Here is a 23,505-nt window from a genome sequence, read left to right as displayed (position 1 = left end):
CCTTGGGGAAGACACTGAACCCCATACTGCTCCCAATTGCTGCTGCATTGGTGTATGAACAGTTGATGAGCAGTAGGGGCTTTGCATGGTAGCCTCTGCAACCAGTGTATGATCGTGTATGTGAATGGGGGAATGCTGACTTGTGTTGTAAAGTGCTTTGAGCAGTTGATTTCTCTCTTTTACCAAACTAAGAAAAGCTTAATTGCCTTGTAAACAAAATATAAAATGTACCCAACCAGTCTTGGTATGTCTTTCCTCAGTCTGTCAAAATCTGCCCAAATTCACAGAGAAAGATGTGAAAATGCACTGCTGATGTCGGACTCTCTCTCTCTTTCTCCTCTGCCGCTTCATGTCTGTCCTGTCCCTGCCTGTCATGTATTCTTATCCCTGGTTCAGAGTCCTAGTGAGAGCGGCTATGTGTCTGCACAGTCACGTACACATTTTACTATGGCTTTCAATAGATACCATGTGGGTATAGTATGTTGTTTTTAAAGGGTCTATTACCCAGTTGTGTACTGCAGAGACAATATGTAGTGGGTAACGTGTATCTCCGACCTTTAACTGGCATAACTGCCTAAAAAACAAAACAATAAGGGCCGTTTCTACAATTCAGTGCCAGTTAAGTTGGCCTAGAAGCCTCAACATCATCATGTTATACTTTGAAAGTGTTCTCTTTTGTGTTTAGTCCCCTTTAGGTAGAAACTGGACAGTACTCAGCAAGAATCACAGCAATGGCAAGAAATTAAATAAGACATGTGAAGCCATGTCTTTTCTCGATTGTTTTAGTTGATATTTTCCCCCATTTTACTTTCGACCTGAGAGAGTGCTGGCTGTAGCACTGAATGGTTAGGCTGGATAGGACTGTTATTTGCTGGAATCTAAGTCGGCTTCACATGATTGAATAGTCAAGTCATAAACAGACCAGTTATATCCCTAACGCTACAAATCAATGGTCTCCTTTCTTGTATTGTTCAACTAGAGGACAAAATCTTAAAGTTGGGAGTTCTCTATTTAGTTTACTATGTGCCTAGCTACTACCTCCAGTGTGAAACTACTGTCAGAATCAGCACATCATCATAGCTCAATTACTGAATAGTTTGATTCACATGTTACACCTTTCCATGGACCAGGGGACAGGTGTACCAGACCTTGGTCGTTTGGTTTAGGCAAGAAAACTACTTGGTTAGGTTAAGGAAGGCATCATGGTTTAGCTTAAAACAACTTCATTACTTATGTTACATACTGGACTGGATGTCGGCATAGGCAATCTAGGCACATGGCTAGGCCTCTCACTGGGGTGCCGAGACAGAGGGAAAAGAACATCAACTGCCTATGTTGTAGACTGCAACATATATTTTAATATGTTCTCAAAGAAAAAAATTAAAGATATCTCTGATCTTAAATCATATTTAAATGTTCCAGCATTATTAATATTTTTTTTATTCACAACATTGACTTCATTCATTCAGTCATTGTCCATTATACACTTATCCTTTGCAGGGTCGTGGGGGGGCTGCAACCAATTCCAGCTGACAATGGGCGAACAACGTGGTACACCCTAAACAAGTTGCCAGTTCATCACAGGGCTGACATAGAGACAACCACCCATTCACACTCATAATCACAGCAATGTGAAAGGAGGAAGACACATTACCAGGAGAGAACCCAAGCAGACACAGGGAGAACATGCAAACTCTACACAGAAGGGCCCTGCCCCAGCTGGGTATCAAACCCAGGACCTTCTTGGTTTTCAGTGTCTGAAAAAGTATTTTATTGGTTTCACCTTATGGAAAGTATCTGGTATGAAAATGCATCTGTAAATAAAACTTTTTCAATTTAAATGGGAATAAGCAAAGATGGCTTCAAATGAAATGTAATACAGGAACATGTATGCTCTGCCTCTTTTATGCATTCTGTTAACTGATTTTCAGTCTCCTCTTCTCAATGATGACCCTCTCATTGTGTTCTACAGTAATTCTGGTCCATTTTGTTTATTTTGTGTGCTGAACTCCAATTACTGTCACCGGATGATGGTGATACTGTGTAGCATCTGTCTCTCCTTCTAACACGACTGTGTAATCTTCTCACAAGTATCCCATTTATTTATGGTGTTTATTTCAGCTATATTGAGGGAAGCTGCAAGAATCAGATGTTTTGGGTAAAATCTGATAGTCGACCATAAACAGATTTTTGCTGAGTTATAGCACTGAGCCATGAGTCCTTTCCAACAGGTGTTTTTTCAGGGGTTTAGGAATTAGGGTCACATAAATGCCATTACTGTGACATTTAATGCCTTCATTTCCAGCTCTGTAGACCACTTAAATGGTCTTCCTAAAAAGACTGGAAGACAACCTCGGCACATTCAGAACACTTCTGCAAGACTTCTAATTGTGTGTGTGTATGTGTGTGTGAGTGTCTGTGTGGGGGGGCATATTTATTTATAAAAGTCGGCGGAAGGGAGGTAAATTGTTTTAAATTGATTTAACTGCCCACGGACCACGGATGGAAAATAACAATTTTCTAAAACCTGTTGCAATGCATCTCTCCTTTTTGTATACAGGGTTCATGTTTATTGTGCATAATCCTTGTTCAAATACAAAGGTAAAATATATAAAATATATATAGAAATAAATAAAAAAAAAACAGAAAAAAAGCACCTACCACATTACTTCTGTTTGTAATGGCTACATTTTCATCCTAATATGAAAACTCAGTCATTATCTCCTCCCACCATGCTAATGGGAAGTCAGGTGAAGCTCGTAGTTCACAAAACATTTCTGGAGCTTCACAGCAAAACAGGGTCGCAGCATTCTTCTAAACAAGTGAAGTAGTTGGGGACTTTAAAATTTAAAATAAGAAATTTAAAAAGATACAGGAAAGACATTTAATCCTCAATGTGCGGTCGAGCTCATGTACCCAATTCAGACGGGTTGCAGCTTTTTAGCTTAGCAGCTACAGTAAAGAGTTCAGCTTGTAAAGGGTAGTAAGTAATGTCTTTTCAAATCAATGTGTGATCTCAGAGCTTCTGGAGATTCAGATTACACTGAATGAGCTTTGAGGAGCCATGTTATGTTTCTTTCTTTAAATTCATGCTGTTTACGTTTTAAAACAAGTCCCCCACTACTTCAGTTGTTTAGGAGAATGTTACAACCCTGTTTTGCTATGAAACTTGAGGAATGTTTTGTGGACTACAAACTTCACCCAACCTGCCATTTGCACGGGGGTGAAAATATAATGACTGTACTAAATAAATCTTTGCATTTGCTTCCAGTTATGTACACATATGATTTTGCATTCACTACTATAGTAAATAAGTAGTAGTCTTGGACCATGTAAATTCAGATCTTTTTGTTTTCTCTTTTGCACTTTTAATTTCCTTGTTGCATTTGGGGTAACTTTTTCAGTTTTTGTTGGGTTGTTTTGTTTTTTCATGTCATTTTACACATTTCAAATAAAAAAAAAGTTATATCTTAATTGATGTTCGTCTGCTTTTACTGCATATTATTTTTTAAATGTCATTTTAATTATTTTCTTGTCCCATGTGAAGTTTTCTATAATAATAAAGCTACCTGGCTTCCATACATGTACAGTAATACTGATGTGCACATGTATGAAAGAGGTTATGTTTTTTTTTTTTTTACAGTGGGATTAAGTGTTATTCTTTTATATTTGATTTGAATTGATAGGGGTGCGGCCTAAACCTGTTCCTCATCTTCCATTTCACTCCTCTGTTCACTCCCTCCTGTGCTGATAATTGTATTCCTATTTTTTTTTTCTTGGTTGCAATCTGACCATGTTCATGACAGCTGCCCCTCCTTTCCACACCATTATAGATGTTCATACATAAAAGCTGTGTTAGCAGGATATAGACAGACATGCATGCCACTAAATTATCTCTGGACGCATTGAGACACACTGACACAGAAAGGCAGACGTGCACACAATGAACAATTGTTCCTTTGTGTCGGGGTTAGTTGAAAGCTGTTACCTGAACAGGAAAGGTGAGGTGGTTTGATAACAGGCAAAAACAAGGGAACAAAAAGGTAAGGTGAGTGAAAGAGTGAAATTGATGAAGAAATTTCCCCCTAAAAGAAATATATATACAACAAGAACATCTCTTTCATATCATCAGAAGTATCTGGGCCTAAAGCATTCAAGACATTAAAAGGAGAGGGGCAGAACGAGGTGGAGGAAAAGGGGAGAATGTTGAGATGAGTGGATAGAGGAGAATGGAAGACGGGACTGCAAAGGGAGTGAAGGATTTAGTAGAGGCTGGGAACTTGGAATCAATGGACTCATTGTTAACTAGAGTTGACCTTCCCCCCTTCCCGCCTACATCAGACCTTTACCCCTCCCTTAGTTCCTCACTCCAAGTGCTTAGGGTATCTGTTCATGTGCTAGGTACTTTATCCAACAGCCATCATGGGTTTCAGCAATTAGCACTAAACAGATGCCTGGGGAAGTACTGCCCTTGGACTACTGAGTTACTTTTAAAGCTTTTTATGAAAAACTATCTGAATAACTGAAGTACAGTTGGACCAGAATGGTTGTCTTCATTCTGCCATTGTTATTGTATTGTCCTGAGGGTTATTTGTATTTTGTACAGACAATCAAATAAACCAAAATCTGCAGATTTTCTGCTTATAGAATTGAACCATCTTAAAAAAATCAGTGGTAAATTCAAATTAAGGTACAGTATTCATTATGAGATAGAAGCTGGTGATGCTATTTTGATTTGCAGAATAGGAGGGCACATTATGTGATGTCATGAAAAGAGCCATTCAAAACTCAAATGTTGTAAAACCATGTGGAAGGAATAATGAAGATATGGCTTTTGATGGTTACATATATCAATCAGGTTACAATCTCGTCTCTCCACACTGATCTGATGTTTTCATCTGTTTCCATGTTTCATCTCTTCCATGGGACAGAAGCTTCAGTGGAGCTCAGAGTATTGGAAACGTACATGACAACAGGTGGATGGAAATGCAATTTGTGTTTACACATTATGCATAAATAGTCCAGCATAGCCCAGTAACTGCTTTGACATGGTTTGCAATACCAGTTGAAACAATAGACATCTCTGTATTGGCTTTCTAATTTCTGCTTTCCACAAAAGACACTTAATCAAAAAATATGTTTGAAATAACAAGGTTCAGATGTAGCAAACACAGCGTTAGCAACATGACTACTGCTAGCCAATCCCAATTTGACCTAGAAACCCTGATATCAGTGCTGCCCAGTTGTATTAATGAGTCTGCGGATTTTGTTGTCATTCACTGATCTAGTTGAAAGAAGACATTTGAACCTTCTCAAGTCGTTGTGGTAAAAGGAAACACATACAGCAGGGGGGTAGACTTTAAACACCAGAGTGCTTTCCATCAAGTGCATGCCTTTCTTTCCCTCTTCGCCAACTTTGCCACCTCCATCAGTGGGGTTGTTTTTTAATAGTTATTTGTTCCACTGTTACCTGTGGATGAGATCAGGCGACAATGCCACTGTCTGCTTTGTTTGCACTTTGGTATACATATACGTGTGTGTGTGTGTGTGTGTGTATATATATATATATATATATATATATACATATATATATATATATATATATATATATATATATATACACACACGCACGATAATTCAATTACATTTCATTACAGTAGTTCAGTACAGTACAGCAGCACAAAAAGTCTTATATGTGAACTTTAAAAACCTGCAGATAACCTATAATTGACCTGGACACACTGGCCAACAGTGATCAATATGTGGAAAAGCCTGCATATGTCCAGCTGTGTTAGTTTGTCCTTGAACTGGACACTGAACCACCAACTTCTTCCAGTGGCGTTGCTTCTGGCTGGCCCTGTTTTCACCCTTACCCCCCTACATGGATTAGTGTTGCTTCTGTAGCAAAGAATAGAAGTCACTTTTCACACCTCTCTTGCAGTTGAGACTTTTAAACACTTTATCTTTACATTTGTAGTTTTCTCACTACTATATTCCGTTACCCCGGTCTTCTGTGCTTGCTTGTTCATCTATGACTTATTTCTCTGGCCATTTATTCCCATTAATCTCAGTGTGTGCATGTGTCTGTGAGTTATCTCACAGACAACTCTGCAACTGTCTTTCTTTTTCTCATCCCCCTCTCTTTTTTAATCTGAGAGTCGGGAGAGAGATTAGGTGGGAGAAAGAAGGGAAAGGTAGAAAATGGAGAGAGAGAGAGAGAGAGAGAGAGAGAGGGAGGGATTATCGCTGCAGATTTGCACTTGTGAACTCAGGTCAGATAAAGCTGGACCGAAAGATAGAGGTAAATGAAAAGACAGATAGGAGTCAGAGAGCTACATGGTCAGGAAGGAGTGACAGAAAGAATGAGCGAGAGGAATTTGACAAACAGTAGAGTAAGAGAAGGAAAAAGTGAGGATGACATTGAGGAGAAGGGGCAAGGAATTGATGGATGATAGAAAAATAAGAAAAAGGAATGGGTAGATTATTTCAGATAAGCACTTCAATTTGACATGATTTTTCCAATGATACAAGAAGAGCTGGGACAGATGAACAGAAAATCTCAGGTAGGCTACAGTCTGTAAGCTAATACAGTATGCAAGTTTTTATTTTAGTACCCATCTCCATCCAGTATTCAAAGATCATAGCTTTTGTAACATAATAATGTAACATAATGTTTGATTGCAATATGCACAAGCTGGTTTGTATTTGACTTTCTTTAATGCTGTGCTCTGTTCATGTGGTGTGCGAGAGGGTCATCATATTTCTGCATCAATCCTCTCAAAGTGGGTCGACTTTTATACGACTTATACTACTCACAACTACTACTGTTTCAGCCACAGTACTCAGACTGGGCAGCCAGTCTTGATCAGAAAAACAACCGTATAGACTGACAGTGCAAGCAACTTATTATGACCTGTAATCATGTTTCTTGCTCAGCGGTTTTAAACCAAACCACAATATTTTTCTAAACCTAACCAAGTGTTTTCCTTGCCCAAACCCAACCAAATTGCGAATGTATGATGAAGGTCTGGTTCACCTGTCCTTGGTTAGCTGCAACAGCCATCATGTTTTGGGAGTGGCTGAGAATCAATCTACTCTCTGTAGCCATTTGCTGTGGGTAAAAGGATGTTTTAAATGTGGACAAGGTTTTAGAGGGACTAGTTACACCAACCCACCCATGAAAGGCCATGTGTTGAGCAAATGGGGTACGTTGAGCTTTTGATATGAAAACAAAATCACCAGAATTATGTGTATTAATGTTGGGAAAGTATGTCTCTACAAAATCGTAGATAAGTTAAAAACATGCTTGTCTTTAGGTTGCAACCTTACATGTTTTTGGGTTAAAAATGTTATCTTGTCACAATGGTGTGCTTACACTCTGTTTAGGCACTAACACTTGGTTAGGGTTTGGAAAATATCATGTTTTGGCTTTAAATACAATGTTTGATCGCAACACACACAGCTGAAAATCGTCCTGAGGGTCTCCACCTCCTGATATGAAGCCCAGGTTATAAACATGTAATGTGAAAATATATACATAGCCTATGACACATAAAGAGGTGAATATATGTGTGGTTTGCAGAAACATTGACCGTGACCATTTAATCATAAGCGGGTGGGAATGGTGTAACAAATGGGTTCATAACTGCTGCCTTTGTAACCAAGCCATTCACCTATCTTTTCTTTGGTAGACTCGAGAGTATTGGCTCTTCTATAAAAGAACAGCACAGCCTTAAATGACATTTACCAGCTGTTGCAGTCAAAAGAGGTGTTTCATTAACTTGATAAAACATCAGGAGGAGATGGCGGTGACACACAGTATTCTAATACAATAACTGTTATGTGAGAATAGAACAGCACCTTGTTCCACTGATGTCAGTTGCATCAACACAACAGTTTGTGCTTATGTTGTGTTATAAATTGGAATGAGTATCACCAGTTTGACAGATTACTTGATAGGTTTGTGTGTATCTGTGTGTGCAAGAGTTTGCATACGTCTGTGTGCGTGTGTGTGTGTGTGTGTGTGTGAGAAAGAGAGAGAGCGAGAGAGAGAACTGTGTGATGTGATGGTGTATATTGTTTGTCGATGTGCTGGATAAGCCAATGTCTGCAGCAAGAGACCAGAATGTGTATGTGTGTGGGAGGGAAAGACAACTTAAAGTGTATGTGAGTAACTACCCAACCCCCATCCCACAGTTACAGTGTAATTCAGTGGAAAACACTGAATATGAACAGGCAAACTCCACTATCCTCTTTTCCCAACTATCATGTCACTTGACATATGATATTTTTGTATAAAAAAGTCAAAGTCAACACAATAAAATTATTGGTCAATATTGACCCGTATCAGATACGTCTTTTTAAGCACACAAAGTGATTGTACATAAGCTACATGACATGTGGGTTTTCTACACAGAAGTTATTGGAAACAAACATTGTGATTGGTTCTATACCTGGAGTTCACTTCAATCTGTATGCACAAAATGAAATTACATTTTTGGATCTTTTTATGGCCTTTTGGTCCTACTGTAGAGTTAGCAATGGAGTGAGGGAGAGAAAATAAAAAGCTTTTGGAGATGGTGTGTATCACACTATAACCGATTAATTTTTACATACATGAATCTGACCAGTAAATTGTACCTGGACTCTACCCTGACAATGTTTACTCTTTTATATTCTAGTCAGTTATGGCTCCATATTTATCTTTGTGTAAAGATTTTTTTTTTTTTTTTTTTAATTGTTGAAATTAAGAGACAGACAAGGTGACATGAGGGACAAATATATCACACGTGGACTACAATTACAGACAGTGGACATAAAGTACAGATAACAGCAGTAAACAACGTAAAGTCATAATGCTATGTATATAGGTAGTATAGGTGTATGTGTGTGCGTGTGTGCGTGCGTGCGTGGGTGCGTGCATGTGGATGAGAGGAAGATAGTATGGTATTACATACACATAATATGGCATAGATAGATGACACAATGAAAATGAATAAGTACAAAAATAAAATGTTTAAGCATGAAAAGAGAAGGAAGAAAAAAAGAGAAAAAATAGATTGTTTAAAGATATAGATAGTTTGTGTGAAGATTTTTATTGATGTTCCACATTTTTCTTTTAAAGCTTTTGAGTCAATTTTCTTATTGAATTTGGAAGTGAATTTGAGACCAATTTCACATATTGAGACTTGTGTCAGGCTAGCATAAAACATGAAACCAAACACACAAATGATTGTATGGTAGTGGTAAGACACTATATAAAATCATGAAGGCATGCTGGCTCAGGGATGGAAATGTCTGTTAGACATTATGCTTCTGAAATTTAGTATTGGCCTTGGTAAAAATGAAAGTCCTTATTGTAAAAATAACATAGTGGAGATTTAATGCACAGGAGTGTTGTATATTGATACTAGGGCTACACAGTTAATTGAAATATTATCAATATTGCCAAATGGCACAACACATCCTCATCCTCATAGTGTTTGAATCAGTCAAATTATAAGCAACATATATCATCATTCCCAAAACAATGTAACTGTTGTCGCATACCTGTGACAGGTGTACCATACCTTTGTTGTACAGTCACAGTTTGTTTGGCTCAAAATCACTATACTGCTTCTGTTACTCTCATTACAAATGTACCCACATTACATAAGTCACTTCTGTTGCCTTAAATACATGACCTTACTTCACTATGAACTCGGCATGGACTTCTGGTTTCACACTGGACTCTGAATTAAAGTCCTGTGCTTATAAATTTGTAACAAAATAGCATCATAACAAATTACTGTAATACTATAGAGATGCCATGGTCTACAAAACCTGTCCAAATGTTACAATATGTCTTCATTTTGGTACAAACCCCAACAAATGTGACACAATAACAAATATATACTTTGTGTAGTGTTGTAAAAATCAGGAATCAAAGTGCAATCAGAATAGCTATCAAGATAACTGCAACACCTTATTATCCTAATCCATACAGTATAAACACAATACACAAAAAATCTCCCTAACTGTTGTTTCTTTGAAAAAATTTTGCAGGATTGTATGACTCTGTTCTATGGTATTCAGACTATGTTTTATCACTTCAAAAACATATGTAGATATTCAGATAAATAATGACAAGTAAATAATCAAAAGCAGTTAAGTTTTTAACTGACAAACAGTTAAAGGTTAATTGATGTGCTCGAATAAAGAGGAATCCTAAACTGGCTCTTTAATCCCTATTAGCTTTCCTTCATTGTTCATTGAAGCACAGTGTTTTTAATTAACAATGTCATTATTGATGAAGCACCTGATCAAGCTCTGCTAATTCATTTATTAACAAAAAACAACAGCAAACTGATGATGGCTTTGTCTCGTCTTTCTTTCCTTTCCGCCCCTGCTGCCTAGCCCCTTTTCTGTATTTCTGTTTTCCCGCTTCATGTCATCATGTTCTCTTTTTCATCTCCACCCTCATCTCCGCAGACTGAAAATATCACTCAGTTGTTTCCCTAAGTTTTATGTGTCAAATGATATTTTCTTTGATTTTTAATTAGAAAAAAAGAAATGCATTTGTCTGTCTTGCATTAAATTTGAAATGAACATACATTTCATCAATTGGAAAGGAAACCATCTTCTCACTGCTGCTCTGGTCTATGGTTTGATGTGATATTCTTGCTCTTCATCACTCTTTATTGGTCTCTCTCTGTCCTATATTTCCTTTACTGTAGCCCCTCATCATTCTTATTTCCTTTGTCTCCTCTCCATCACCCTCCATCCCCTCTCTTTTGAATCCTTACTTTTCTCATCTCTCTTTCCAATTTACCTATATATATGTTTCCACTGTTCACAAAATCCCACCATGGTCTTGTTTCATGCAGCCTTAAACAGCACTGTGCTTTTACTATTGTCTTTTGTAATTGTATCAATAGACAACTTGACAACAAATATGCAAATGTATTGGTCGACTGACAGCTAAGTTGTGGCTGTCAAGTACACATTCACTGTCAATCACATTTCTTCATCCAAGCTCTGTCAGCAAACTTTGCTGCTCAGGCTCATTGCACATATCGCCAAACAAAAACAAAAACAAAAACATAAAGCCTTTGAGAGTTGGAGTACAACATGAGGTTCCTCTCAAATTGTATTCATCTCATATCATTTTATCAGAGGGGGCAGTGTCAGCTGGTAATGTTTTTACTTAGTTTTTAGTTTTGAGTACTTTTATAGATTTTTGTCTGCTCAGTAGCGTCAAAATCACAAGATAAGTTAAATTCCAGATTTTTGAATTAGAATTTTTTTTTTATAGAACTCGATACTGATACTGCTTAAAGTTATCCATAGGGTGTGGTTGCTTAAATGACAGCAAGCCAGGAGCTGTCATAGCTGAGGCTTCACCTCAGCAATTTGCAGTCAATGATCTCGACCTCTCGGCTATGTTTGTGGGGTTGATGCCTTTCTCATGTAAATATTGACAGAAAGGAGTGGAGGGTGAAAGCTGGTCTCATGGATGAATGAGTGACCCTGTTAGTGTTAGGCCCCGTCCAGACGACAACGCCGTTTTGCAAAAACGCACATGTATTGCATCCTTTTGGCCGACCGTCCATACGGATCCTGAAAACGCAGCGCCTGAAAACGCACTTTTTTGAAAACGGGTCTCAGGGTGGAGAAATCCGAAAACGCAGCCCTCCCGTTTTCATGTGGACGGCGAATCGTGCTGTTCGTGCTGCAGAAGATATTGAGCCTTTCTTGCAACTTACATGCCTTGTAGTTGAGTGTGAGCCGTAGCAGCAGTTGGACCTCATTAGCGGTCCACACAAACGATTCTGGTTTCCTTGCACTAGCCATTTTCATCATCTTCTTGCTGTGTTCGGTTTCTCCGTCTACTGTCTGTTTTACAGCGCGCAAGCTTGATGCGCATGCTCCGTGTCTTCTTCTCCGTTTTTGGTGAATGTCAAGCGCCACCTATTGGCCTGGAATATGAACTACAGTGTTTTCGATCGTTTTCAGTCGTTTTCAGTGAAGACGTGTGGACGCAAATATTCTTAAAATGATGACGAGGAAGACGGAGAAAAAAAAGATCGTTTTCACCCGTGTGGACGGCCCCTTAATCTGCTGACAGCCGCTCAAGCTGGCAAGCTCTGGAGGAGATAGCAATGGGCAGAGCCTGGAGCTTCAGGAGGAATAAACACCCAGGGTCAAGCAGGGCACAGAGTTTGTTTTATAAACTTTTGGGATTTAAAAGTGGATTCATCTTCACTTTTGCTTCTCAACCTGTCTGCTACAGTGCCTATAAAAAGTATTCACCCCTTGGATGTGTTCCCCTTTTAGCGCCTTTATAAATAGAATCATGGTCAATATAATTTTTGACATGAATTTACAAAAAATAAACTGCAATGTCAAAGTGAAAACAGATTTCTACAAAGTAATCTCAATTAGTTAAAAATATATTATATATAACGTATAATAAATTATGCAATTTTACTCCATTCTTTGCAAAACTTCCTGGGCTCTGTCAGGTTGTCTCAGGAATGATCACCCTTTTTCTTTTATCTCTTTGACTAATCCAGAGGAAATCAAATTTGAATAGGCAAGGTTAGCGAGAAACAATATCAATAAATTGTAATCAATTTCAATTAAATGTATTCAATTTATTCAATCTCATTACTTACATAGTGACTTTACACACACAGCTACCATTGGTTCTCCACAATAAAACAAAACTCCACAAACAACGACATATGACTAAATATATTTATTTGGCTAAATAGTTCAGAATAAATAAATGAAATGGCAAATTAGACAAATGACAAAAGAAACAGGTAACAAAGATGCTGAGTTTGTAATGACTAATTTAAAGAATTTATGACTGAAATGTTGCTGATGGTGAAACTGTGGGTAGCATGAAGGCAGTTAAATATTACGATCATAATTTAATGCTAACAGAGCCCTGACCGAATTTCTCCTAAAATCAAAGTCATTAAGTCAAATTCAAAAGATACTAACTTATATACTTATATACCATAAGCATGATGAAAGAATGGTTAAGCCTACTCATTTGAAGCGTTGGTTGGAGAGTCAGCAGGCAATGGAGTTAGTCCTCCAGCGGCCTTGGCTTTCACTCAACTGCATGCTGGCAGCTTGGATCCAATACCCAGTGATTGGCACGCTTGGGTTTCTCGGGGGCTCCCTGACAAAAGCAGAGCTGGTACGACCTGGCAACAGAGTCTTTTTTTTGTTGGAAACCACTCACACGGTTCCTTAAACAGCTGATCACTGTAACGTTTTTGTTAATGCTGATGGTCTTGATGAAGATGATGGTCTTGATCCATCGCTTATGAGCGGTGGTTCGTAGGCTCTGACTGATATACTAATTTAACTTCTTCGCTAGAATAACTGAAGGATACTTCATCAGCCGATCAAGATATCCTTGGTTAACTTAAAACGAGAGAATTTCAAATTAAAGTTCACTTTCTTTAAGTCAGGTCACAATACTTTACTTCATAAAACTAATTTAAAAAGAAACTCATTCTGGAAGAAGCTTAACAAAAGTTGAAGGTGAAAAAAATAAAAGTTACAAAAATAACGCGTGAGCAACTTTACTCAAGAGTGAGGTCAACGTGAAGTATAAAAGAGCCGGTGCTTAAGGCGTAAAAATTAAGCAAGGAGCTTAAAGCTTAAAGTGAAGAGTTTCAAGAAGTATAAAAGAGTGCAAGAAGTTACAAAGAAGTTGTTGAGAAGTAGGAAAATAGCTCACTCTTTTTCGTCAACTCTGAAAGCAGTTATGACTCAAGGGGGCAGGCTGACAGTTTTTGCCTCCGAGTAAATATTAAGTCTGAAAACTCACAGAAAATAACTAAACTAAACTAACATTTAATGTTTTAAATTGTGTTTCACCTTTCCCAGAATGTCACCATGGCTAAATGTGGACTGTCTTAAAAAACAAATCACATGAACCATTAAATCATTAACATTTAAATATAATACTGGTTAAACACTTAAACACACTTGTTTATACAGTAGAAATAATACACATGTTCCATTTGGTTCTAGCCTAATACTTGTTATAACAGGGAATACTTTAAGCATTGACTGGTAACATGCATAAATGCATTAGAAAAAGTATTTTCAAACTTGTCCAAATCTTACCAGGGCTCATCATTGGGGAGCACTGTGGCTCCATGGAATACAAGACGTTTTCACACATTTAACTTATCTCAGTCAATTTTTGTCACAGGAGAGATGAATTTGAGATCAATTTTATTAACTTTACTTTCTGGGTAATAATAGGTAATTTTCCAGATGAGTAGGTTCTGGCTTAATGGTTATTTTAACTTTGTTAAAAATCTGGAAGAGGGAAGAAGGCTCTTCATAAGGAATGTAAGGAAGTTGGGTCATAAATGAGTGTTATTTGATCCAGGTGAGGATGAGAGGATTTTTAAGGGGGGGGTGAAGCTCACTCACTGGGTAAGTGTGTGTGTTCACCAAAAAAAAGAGGTGAGGGAATTGTGAAGGGGGAGACGTGGACTGGGTAAAATTAGTTTTACGTTTTAAGGGCATTCAATTATAACATATCATTTTAAAAGGAAAGTTCTTCAATCTCTGATGTTTTGAATCCGTGAATTCAATTGTGATTAATTTAACCTAACTTGACTCTTAAAAGAAAGTTGTCGGTGACAGTTGTAAATCCAGTCATTTCTAAGACTTAATGGTCCCCTCCAGATGGCTGCGATAGAGGAAATAGTGTCTGTGAAGTGTCAGAAATGAATTCTTTATTACAAAGAAAAATACAATTCTTGTCGCCAAATGGAGATAGTGGTTACTATCTGGTGCCTCCTTACACAAGGCATCCACAGGGGTCAGAGGTTAAAAAAAGGGAGAAAAAAAAGCCTCAGTTCATAGTTCAAAGAAGAGGCATGAACATTAAAATGGTTTCCTACAGTGGCCACCCTCACTAATATCAGTGTTGCACCGTCACTCAGTTTGTGAGGACGGCCAACTCTAGGCAGATTTTCACGTGTAATATTTTTTCCATTTCTTAATGATGAATTTAACTGAACACCAGGGGATGTTCAATAACTTGGAAATGTTTTTGTATCCATCCCCTGATTTACAGTATACTTCACAGTGTAATTGTAGCCAGACATACTGATTAACCAGTGATTGGACAGATCTCCGCTTTGTTAATGTGAGATTACTAGCACCAATTGGCTGGACCCCTGTTGAATTAGGTCAGTAATTTTAAAGGGGGTGTATATTTATGCAATCACTTATTTCATTTTCAAAAGTGTAATTAATTTGCATTACTTTGTAGAAATATGTTTTCACTTTGTCATTAAAGAGTTTATTTTTGCAAATTATTCCTCAAAGAAGCTAAATTATATTGACCATGATTCTATTTATTTAAGCAATAAAAGGGGAAAACATCCAAGTGGGTGAATACTTTTTATAGGCACTGTATAACAAGCTGTGGAGGTGTGGAAATCGTTGCAAGGTCACTTGTTTAAGCTTGTCAACATATTTTGACTCAAGTTTGACTTACAGTAGCTAATAAAAAAAAGATGTGCAAGTTGGTTACACCTAGAGCTGAGCAAGATGACCTGAAAATAATGTCACAATATATTTTGGACATATCACAATACACAATATATACCTCAAATGTTTAAATTTCTCAAAATCACTTAATTAATGCAAGAGTAGGGTGACAAAATCAAACATCAAAATATTTATGACCAAATGGGCCCTATTTTGATATTGTGACAATATTGTAGGGATGACTAGTGGTACTTTAACAAAGAGCAGAACAAATACACCAATCTGGTAAGTTCAGAAATGGACACGACTTTACTTTAATGCAGCCTTCAAAACCAGGACATATGACATGATGGTATCCAAAATCTCATAATTGTCATATATAGTCTCATATCACGATAACAATAAAGATGATACAAATTGCCCAGCTTCATATTTAATCAGCATTTCATATCCTATGGTTCTCGCCCCATTTTCAGGATGTAGCTTAATTTGTGTTTGGTGATTTGGTCGCATAAAAAAATGTTATGTTTCTGCTATCTCAGCCAACAGATGGTGATTACAGAGCTGAGCTCTTGTTTTTAATGTAAAACCCCTGGTCAGGGGCAAGGTGAGCAGTGAATTGAAACCTTCCAAGTTTTAAATTAATGGAAGGTTAATTAATTTGGATTATATATATTATGTGTATCATCTGTCCATTTATTACAGAAGTGGTGTATGGAAAAAAATGGGAGACATTGTTAAAGAAACTTTCTCTTTGTTTGTGACTTCACAATTTTCTAATTGTCATTCATGATGTGTATGAAGATGTGAGGTGAGATATGAATAAAAGATAGAGAGTGATAGGGGTGACTGAAAAAAGAAAGAGGGAGGGATGTCAATGAGCATGTATTAGAGGGAGCCCTTGAAGCCAGCAGTTCACTGAACATAAAAATTAATACCAGAGTGATTAACAGAAGCAGTGACAGCATATCGTTCTTCTGTGGTAAGCTGCTAAAAAATCACTCCATAAAGCTCCAGCTCCTTTATGTACACAGTGTGTATTCAAAAACATTCTGAGTTACTCATAATTAACCTCAATGACACAATCAGAGTCTCAGGCAGTCACAGGCACAGATGTAAGCATGTGATGTCCATAATGGACATCCCTGGGCAGCTTTATGTAATGTTCTTGTGGATTTCTTTGGTTTGTATGCTAGTGTATAGCAAATATCTCTGTAGTTTTGGCAAATGAACAAAGTGTACACAGTTTCCAATGCTACCTATGCAGTAGAGCCTGACCATGTATTAGTTGGCTGATATCATCACAGGTATATTGGCAAATATGATGTCCAATATGTGCTGTATGAAAACAATATTTTTAGATTATATTGCAGAATTTGCAGTATTTTTGCAAGTTAGGCCTTCCGATCTCCTTGTCCCTCTACTACATACCTGTCTTATAAATGAAATGAAAATTCAGCCCTTCTTAAAGCCTAATAACAATGGTCATCTTTGCACAGTGCCCAGAACTGTTTGTTAGGTTTCACTAGATTTCTTGCTATGCATGTTTTATTTAATGTAGGTATCGAAGATGTGTACCAACATAATGTTTTATATTTATATGTAAATAAGCCACATATTTTGTACAGGAATTGGCATCACAGAAGTCAGTATGCACTCTAATCTGTGAAACAGATTTTCGTGATGCAAGTGATGCGTTAGCGGCCATTTAGATTTAAAAAAGATTGGCAGAACATCAGTCAAACACATTTTGAGAGAGATGGCATCCCAACCTTCTGACAAAGTTAGGTTTGAGAGAAGTATCTGAAGCTTCTGTTCCTTTTAATCATTCAGGAGCCTGACAACAACACAAGCACAGAATGCTTATCAAGCTCAGAGCATATCAGCAGTTATTAGCACCATCATGACTTCATGGTTATCATTTCTTTATGCTTTGCATCTTCTTGTTCTGTTTGTATGGGTTTTCTCTGTGTGCTCTTGATGGTTGCCCTTCAGTCTAAGGTCCGACAGGTCTAGTTAGTTGGACACCTTGATGTCTAGGGTCCATGCATGCTAACAACGACACATTGTTCTGAATAGAAATAAGAAGATATTGTAAATGAATACTTGTGCTCCAGAACAGCTTTAGTCCCTTGTGTCCTTCTGTCATTAAAATAGATTATAGATTATACAAAATGAGATTAATTCTGATGAAGAGAATAGAAGAGTATGCACAAACTAAGTAGTCCAGACAGCAAAGTCCAATAGGCCACAACCACACAAACAAACATACACATTGATTACACACACATGCATGCATGCATGCATGGAGGTCCAGAAGGTAGGGGATTTAAGGCTCAGTATCTCAGATTAAGTTGATGGCTTATCAAGCTGTCTGACCACTACTGGCTGTCTTTGCTTCCCTCTCCCTCTCAGCCATGCTCAACCTCTATTTGTGTCTCCTCTTGCAAACTATGTCTCCTCACACACACCCAGTTTTCTGTTGTTGTAATTCCTTGGGGGTTCCTTAGATTCATTTTTTACCTCAACTTCAAAAATTACATGGCCAACTATTTTGAACAAAGTGTACACAGTTTCCAATATGTCATCTTTCACTCTTGCCTCTTGTCTATGTGCCAAGCTCTTTTGCTATGAAAACCTTTGGATTTATTTGTGGTCACAAAAAATCTAGCTCTAACTTTCTCTTGCTCCTCTGTCTGAAAACCTCCCCACTGTCAGCAGCTGGTGACTCTATGTGCATCTGAAAGAGCACACATAACTCAAGGAGCTGCTTAGGGCCTGTGGTTCCATCAGTTAACTGTCCCATACATACATGCACTCACACACACACACAGCCACACAAACACATGCACCCACCCCCAGCCCGGTTCAAAGCAACCAATGCACAGCTGAACTGTTACATGTAAACTGTGGTGAAAATAGCAGAAAAAGTATTCAATCGGGAAACACCTTAAGTTCTGTAAAATAAGAGATAGAAGGTTGCCATTTATGGAAGAACTTCTAAGTCAATCCTCTAAGAATGTATTTGATGTTTTCCAGTTTTATAAAGAACATGGTTTCCTAAAGTCATTCAGAAATAGAGGGGCACCCAACAGATTTCCAGTGAAATGGTACATGGTAAATGGCTAGTAAAGATGCTAAAGCTGTAAGCCAAAAACCATGTAGGTTTAGACAAAGAAAAAAATGTATGACTAAGATGGCAAGGAGAGCCATGACATGTATTGCATTTGTCTTCCACTTCGGGATATAATTCAGAGAGTCTTGACTTTGAGAAAGTGAAATGAACTTTAAATGGATGAGTCCAAGACAAGAAGTGGAAGACCTTACGCCATCAGCTCATCATTTAATTGCATACCCAGTTCCTTTTCCCATGCAGTCTTGACTTTGGTGAGTGACTGAAATCGCAAGACTTCGAAATCAGTCCTCCTTTGTATGGCTTAAGAGAGAGAAAATCCTCTCAAGACTGTTTTGGGGGTATACAAGGGAAATTCGTAAATGTCTTGGAATGTATGAATTTGAAAATAACCAAACAAATGTGTTGTAGATACACCACAGGTTGATGACAAGTTGGACAGATATCTAAAACACAACCGACAAATAATTCTTTCATTTATTTAATACCTTTATCATGCCAAAAGAAAAAAGTAGAATGAAAGCTGAGATCTTAAGTGTGGTCAGTACCACTGGATTATCAGTGTATTGACAGAGTTTTATGGGCAAGGACGAGTAAAGTAAAGCATGTAGAGAGGATGCTTTACAAGAAGATAAATCAAGTTTGTAAAAAGAAGTGGCAAAGTCTTTGGATACAATTTAACATTAGGTAAAGAAAGGCCACCACTATGTTTGCATAGTAACGTTTTGAGGACCCTCGCAGATTTCCCCATATAAAAGAACAAATTATCCAACCAATTCTCTAAGGCTATAAACTAACCCTAACCCTAACCCTAACAATCTGTCACTATATCTGCATGACTCTCTCCGCATTTTCATCTTATATTCATCTTTCTTTCTCACCCTGTCTGTCCTTCTGTCTATACAGCTGTACAGCAGCATGCCTGTATGTTTACCACCAGCAGAGGCATTATGGAAGTGAAAGAGCGACGTCCCTACTGCTCACTCTCCAAGAGCCGCAAGGACAAGGAGGGTCCATACACCGGTAAGACTGCTCAGTCAGTTTTTTTCATTTATTTGCTCACTTGTTAATTCCGTTTTTCATCCATTTTTTGAGTCAGTCAGTCAGTCAGTGAGTCATCCTGTTTGCAGAAAGAGATCCATTGCTGGCCTTAAAGGCTAGATCCACAAATGTTACACATTAGACCTTTTTATAGGTCTCCGGGAGTACTACGGGAGTAATATGTAAAAAGTACTACAAAGCACTACAGTGGCTAAATTGGATTGTGAAAACAAAGTAGAATGCACTGAATAAAAAAGGTTATATGTCTGGGTCTGCTGTATCAAATTTGTTTTTTAAACTAGCCGATACTGTCCAATACACTTAATGTGTAAATGGTCTTATTAATATTAATAAGAAAATTATAAGGACTTGTAAGGGTCGTACTACGTATTACCTTTACCTTAATATAATGTGTGACCACACAGACTCCAACATACTGAACTCTGTATTCTCATTAAAATTTGGGCAAGTTGAGGATCATAAAATCACACAGGGCAAGAAATTACATCAAATGAACTTATTGTACCGTGAACTTTTCATGGATGACATCCCTTAACTGCTCAAGGCTTCTCAATACCAAATGTACATTATATATGTCGACCAGATCAATAATACAATCCCATCACGGCCTGGAGGATGGAAACTATGTCTTAATAATGTGTTTGTCAGGGTTATAGGTGTGTGTTTGCATAATTTTTTGCCTCAGTTTGTTTCTTGTCATTGGTGTATATCTTTCTGTACTAGGTTCATCAGGAGACAGTGAAGACTGTGCTATTGGCTCCCAGGGACTGCGGGTCCCTACTCAAAAGTCCTACTCCTCCAGTGAAACACTCAAGGCTTTTGACCAGCACCAAGACCAGACCAGGTTAGAAATGAGGTTACACTCATTGAAATACTCCATTTTGGAATATGGTACACCTGTTTCATGGATGTGTGAAGTACCTAAAACTTCAAATGTCAATGTCTTAGATAGACTGAAACAAACCTCTTTTGAGTGTTGTATGGGGAGGGTGCGGCTTGAGTCAGGGGAAGGGAGCCTGCCAACTCTGGAGGAGGGTAGGAGGAATAAACACCCGGCTTCGCATCAGATTTAGCAACGGGAGGAGAGCTCAGACATTACTTTTTAATTGTTGTAATTATATAGAGGATTTATCTTAAACAACCAACACTGATGACAGAAATCTCTGGCATGACTCAAGCACCAATGTTCACAGAGGAGGTCAAGTTTTATTCATAATAAATTCAGTCCTACTTTCTTCCTCTTTCCCAGAAGTTATAGTGACTGACAACCAAATGATACACACCATTGTGTGAAGGGACACATGGCCGTTACATTGGGGGTGTACTTGGTCTGCAACTGTGTTTGGGTGGGTAACGGGTGTCTAGATGCATCCACATGAATGCCAAGATGCCAGTTTTCCAGACAGACATTACATTATACCAACATGATTAATGTTATGTTACCTGTGAGGGATTTTAAGGTTTTGACTGACCAGTGTATATTTATTGAATAGATCTTTGTTGAATGAAATATCCCTCCATCAGTGGCATTGTTTTTCTGTGTTTTGTGACATTCACACCCACCATAATCTGATCCCCAGTTGCTCTTTAAGCTGGTTTGGTGACGCCAACCAATCACCAAAACAAAGGCACACAATGGGTTTCACTGGATGTATTCTGAAGGACCATCCTTTATTGTCATACCACAGCCAATAACTTTGTCATATTGACAGATTATTGTACGGGACAACCAATAGACACAAGGAAATGGTTCACCGTGAACAGGATGATTACAACAGACAGGGTGAGTGTTAACACACACACACACCCACACACACACACACACATGCACAGACACTTGCTGCCTTTGCCCTCTCTACTCTGTGCACACTAAAGCAACAAGACTCGAATTTAATAGGTGTTCTATAGGAACCTTTGCCATCAGCTTCTTGAAATTTCACATTAACTACTCTTTGATGCATGATCAACCCAGTGGTAATGTTAATCCTAATTTGTTTTATTAGAAACATAGTTTTGGTATTTTGTTATTTGGGATTGGGTGGTTGCAACTCAGATGGGAGGTTGAAAGAGGTGTTAATGGTATTTTAAAGATAAAGTTTATTTGATGAAGACTGTAATGAACAATGGTAAGTGAAACATCAAAGTCTTAAAATAATGAAATAGGGAAAAGGGTTAAAAAAAAAAAAAAGCGGAGTGGGACGGACACTAAATTAGAAGAATTGCTGAACCACAGAATGCATTCATTGTTTCCAGGTCCAATTAATATAACGTCAATATTTAAGGAATGAAAAAATTCATAATTACTCAATTGTCTTATCGCATTCATTTTCACTGCTAGCATAATTGGAGTTCATTTAAAATTAATATGACTTTTAATTGAATGGCAGCACTCCTTCTCTCTTGTTGTGCCATTAATTACTGAGAGCTTTAATAATCTAGCTTTTCATTTGCTGATTAAAGATGAAGAGGCACATACTGAGATTTTGCAGATAATGTATTTGTCTTCTTTTCATTTATATTTTAAAGGATTATCACACTTGTTATTCCAATGTGATTTCAGCCCATTTGCAGAAAGAGCTACTCTTGGTGACTAATTAAATTCAATGAAAAAAGAATTCTGAATATGTAATCGATTCCTGAAATTTTTTTCCAGTTTGCATGTTTTCAAATATTACAGAAGATTTTTTTAAATCAATTTAACAGAACCTCCCTTTACAAAGTATGTTCCTATGTTGTTGAAATGAAATGTTTCCTGTTTTGTTTTTTTTTTGTTTTCCCAAAAATAATATGCAAAAATGTATTACAGAAATGCCTACAGCCCTATTTCCATTTAGCATCAATTACAGTATAATGAATTAATGCTGCAAATTACTAGTGGCATTACTGGCATTTAAAAGCAGATCTTTTTCTGGGCAGATTTGTATTGTAGATACCTGACAATTTTATCATATCACAGCATTATTGCACTCTACTACAACTGTAGTTACAAATCAAACATATATTACCACACAAAAATATAACAATTATAGTCATTGTTGTTTCTGTGGCTTATTTAATTAAATTTCATGTGTTTACACATTTAAATTGTAAAACTTCATCTTCTTTCTCTGATCATATAGTTGATAAGATCTTCCACTTCCACACCCAGGGGACTAGTAATAATGTCCATGACTGCATATTTTTGTAGACAAAATGTCTGCTTAGATTAAGAGATTAAGTCATTAATAATGAATGTTGTATTAATAATTATTTATCAGAATCAGAAATCCTTTAATTTCTTTGTCACAGCAGCCAAAAAACAGAATATTTCAAAAGACAAAACCAATAGCCAAAATAAACAATATAATTAAAAAGGTAAGAAACTGAACAAATGTGTGTGTGTGTATATATATATATATATATATATATATATATATATATATATATATATATATATATATATATAGAGAGAGAGAGAGAGAGAGAGAGAGAGAGAGAGAGAGAGAGAGAGAGAGAGAGAGAGAGAACTATCAAGCAAATAATAAAAATAAATAAATGAAAATGATACTTATTTTTGTATATTGCATAATGTACAATCAATTGTCAATCAATCATCACTGTGTTTTCATTTACCATGGGAAAGCTGTCACTGGACTGCTGTCAGGCCTTTATCTGTTCAGTTTGAAAATAAATTAAAATGTCAGTTTTTTATGCTTTTATTTACTGATATAAAACAAGGAAAGACAACACTAGTCTTCATGGCTTTAGTACTTAATAATTAGAACTGAAACATGTACTTTTACATAGTCACT

At 37.3% G+C, this 23,505-nt stretch overlaps 1 protein-coding gene across 9 annotated transcripts in view; it reads left to right on the top strand.

Moving 5' to 3' along the window:
• Window positions 1-23,505, top strand: part of LOC115588090 (teneurin-3) — a 742,469-nt gene that overhangs the window by 474,242 nt on the left and 244,722 nt on the right. For all 9 annotated transcript variants that reach the window (XM_030428416.1, XM_030428484.1, XM_030428503.1 and 6 more), the window contains 3 exons: window positions 19,559-19,675; window positions 20,438-20,558; window positions 21,427-21,497. In XM_030428416.1, the coding sequence (XP_030284276.1) occupies window positions 19,579-19,675; window positions 20,438-20,558; window positions 21,427-21,497 (289 nt within the window). In that variant the 5' untranslated portion in view covers window positions 19,559-19,578. The remainder of the gene's footprint in view (window positions 1-19,558; window positions 19,676-20,437; window positions 20,559-21,426; window positions 21,498-23,505) is intronic.

The sequence above is a fragment of the Sparus aurata genome, chromosome 1 (genome assembly GCF_900880675.1).
Source record: "Sparus aurata chromosome 1, fSpaAur1.1, whole genome shotgun sequence".
Classification (NCBI taxonomy): Eukaryota; Metazoa; Chordata; class Actinopteri; order Spariformes; family Sparidae; genus Sparus; species Sparus aurata.
Note: the sequence above shows the minus strand (reverse complement) of the source record. Positions and strands in the feature narration are given on the sequence as shown.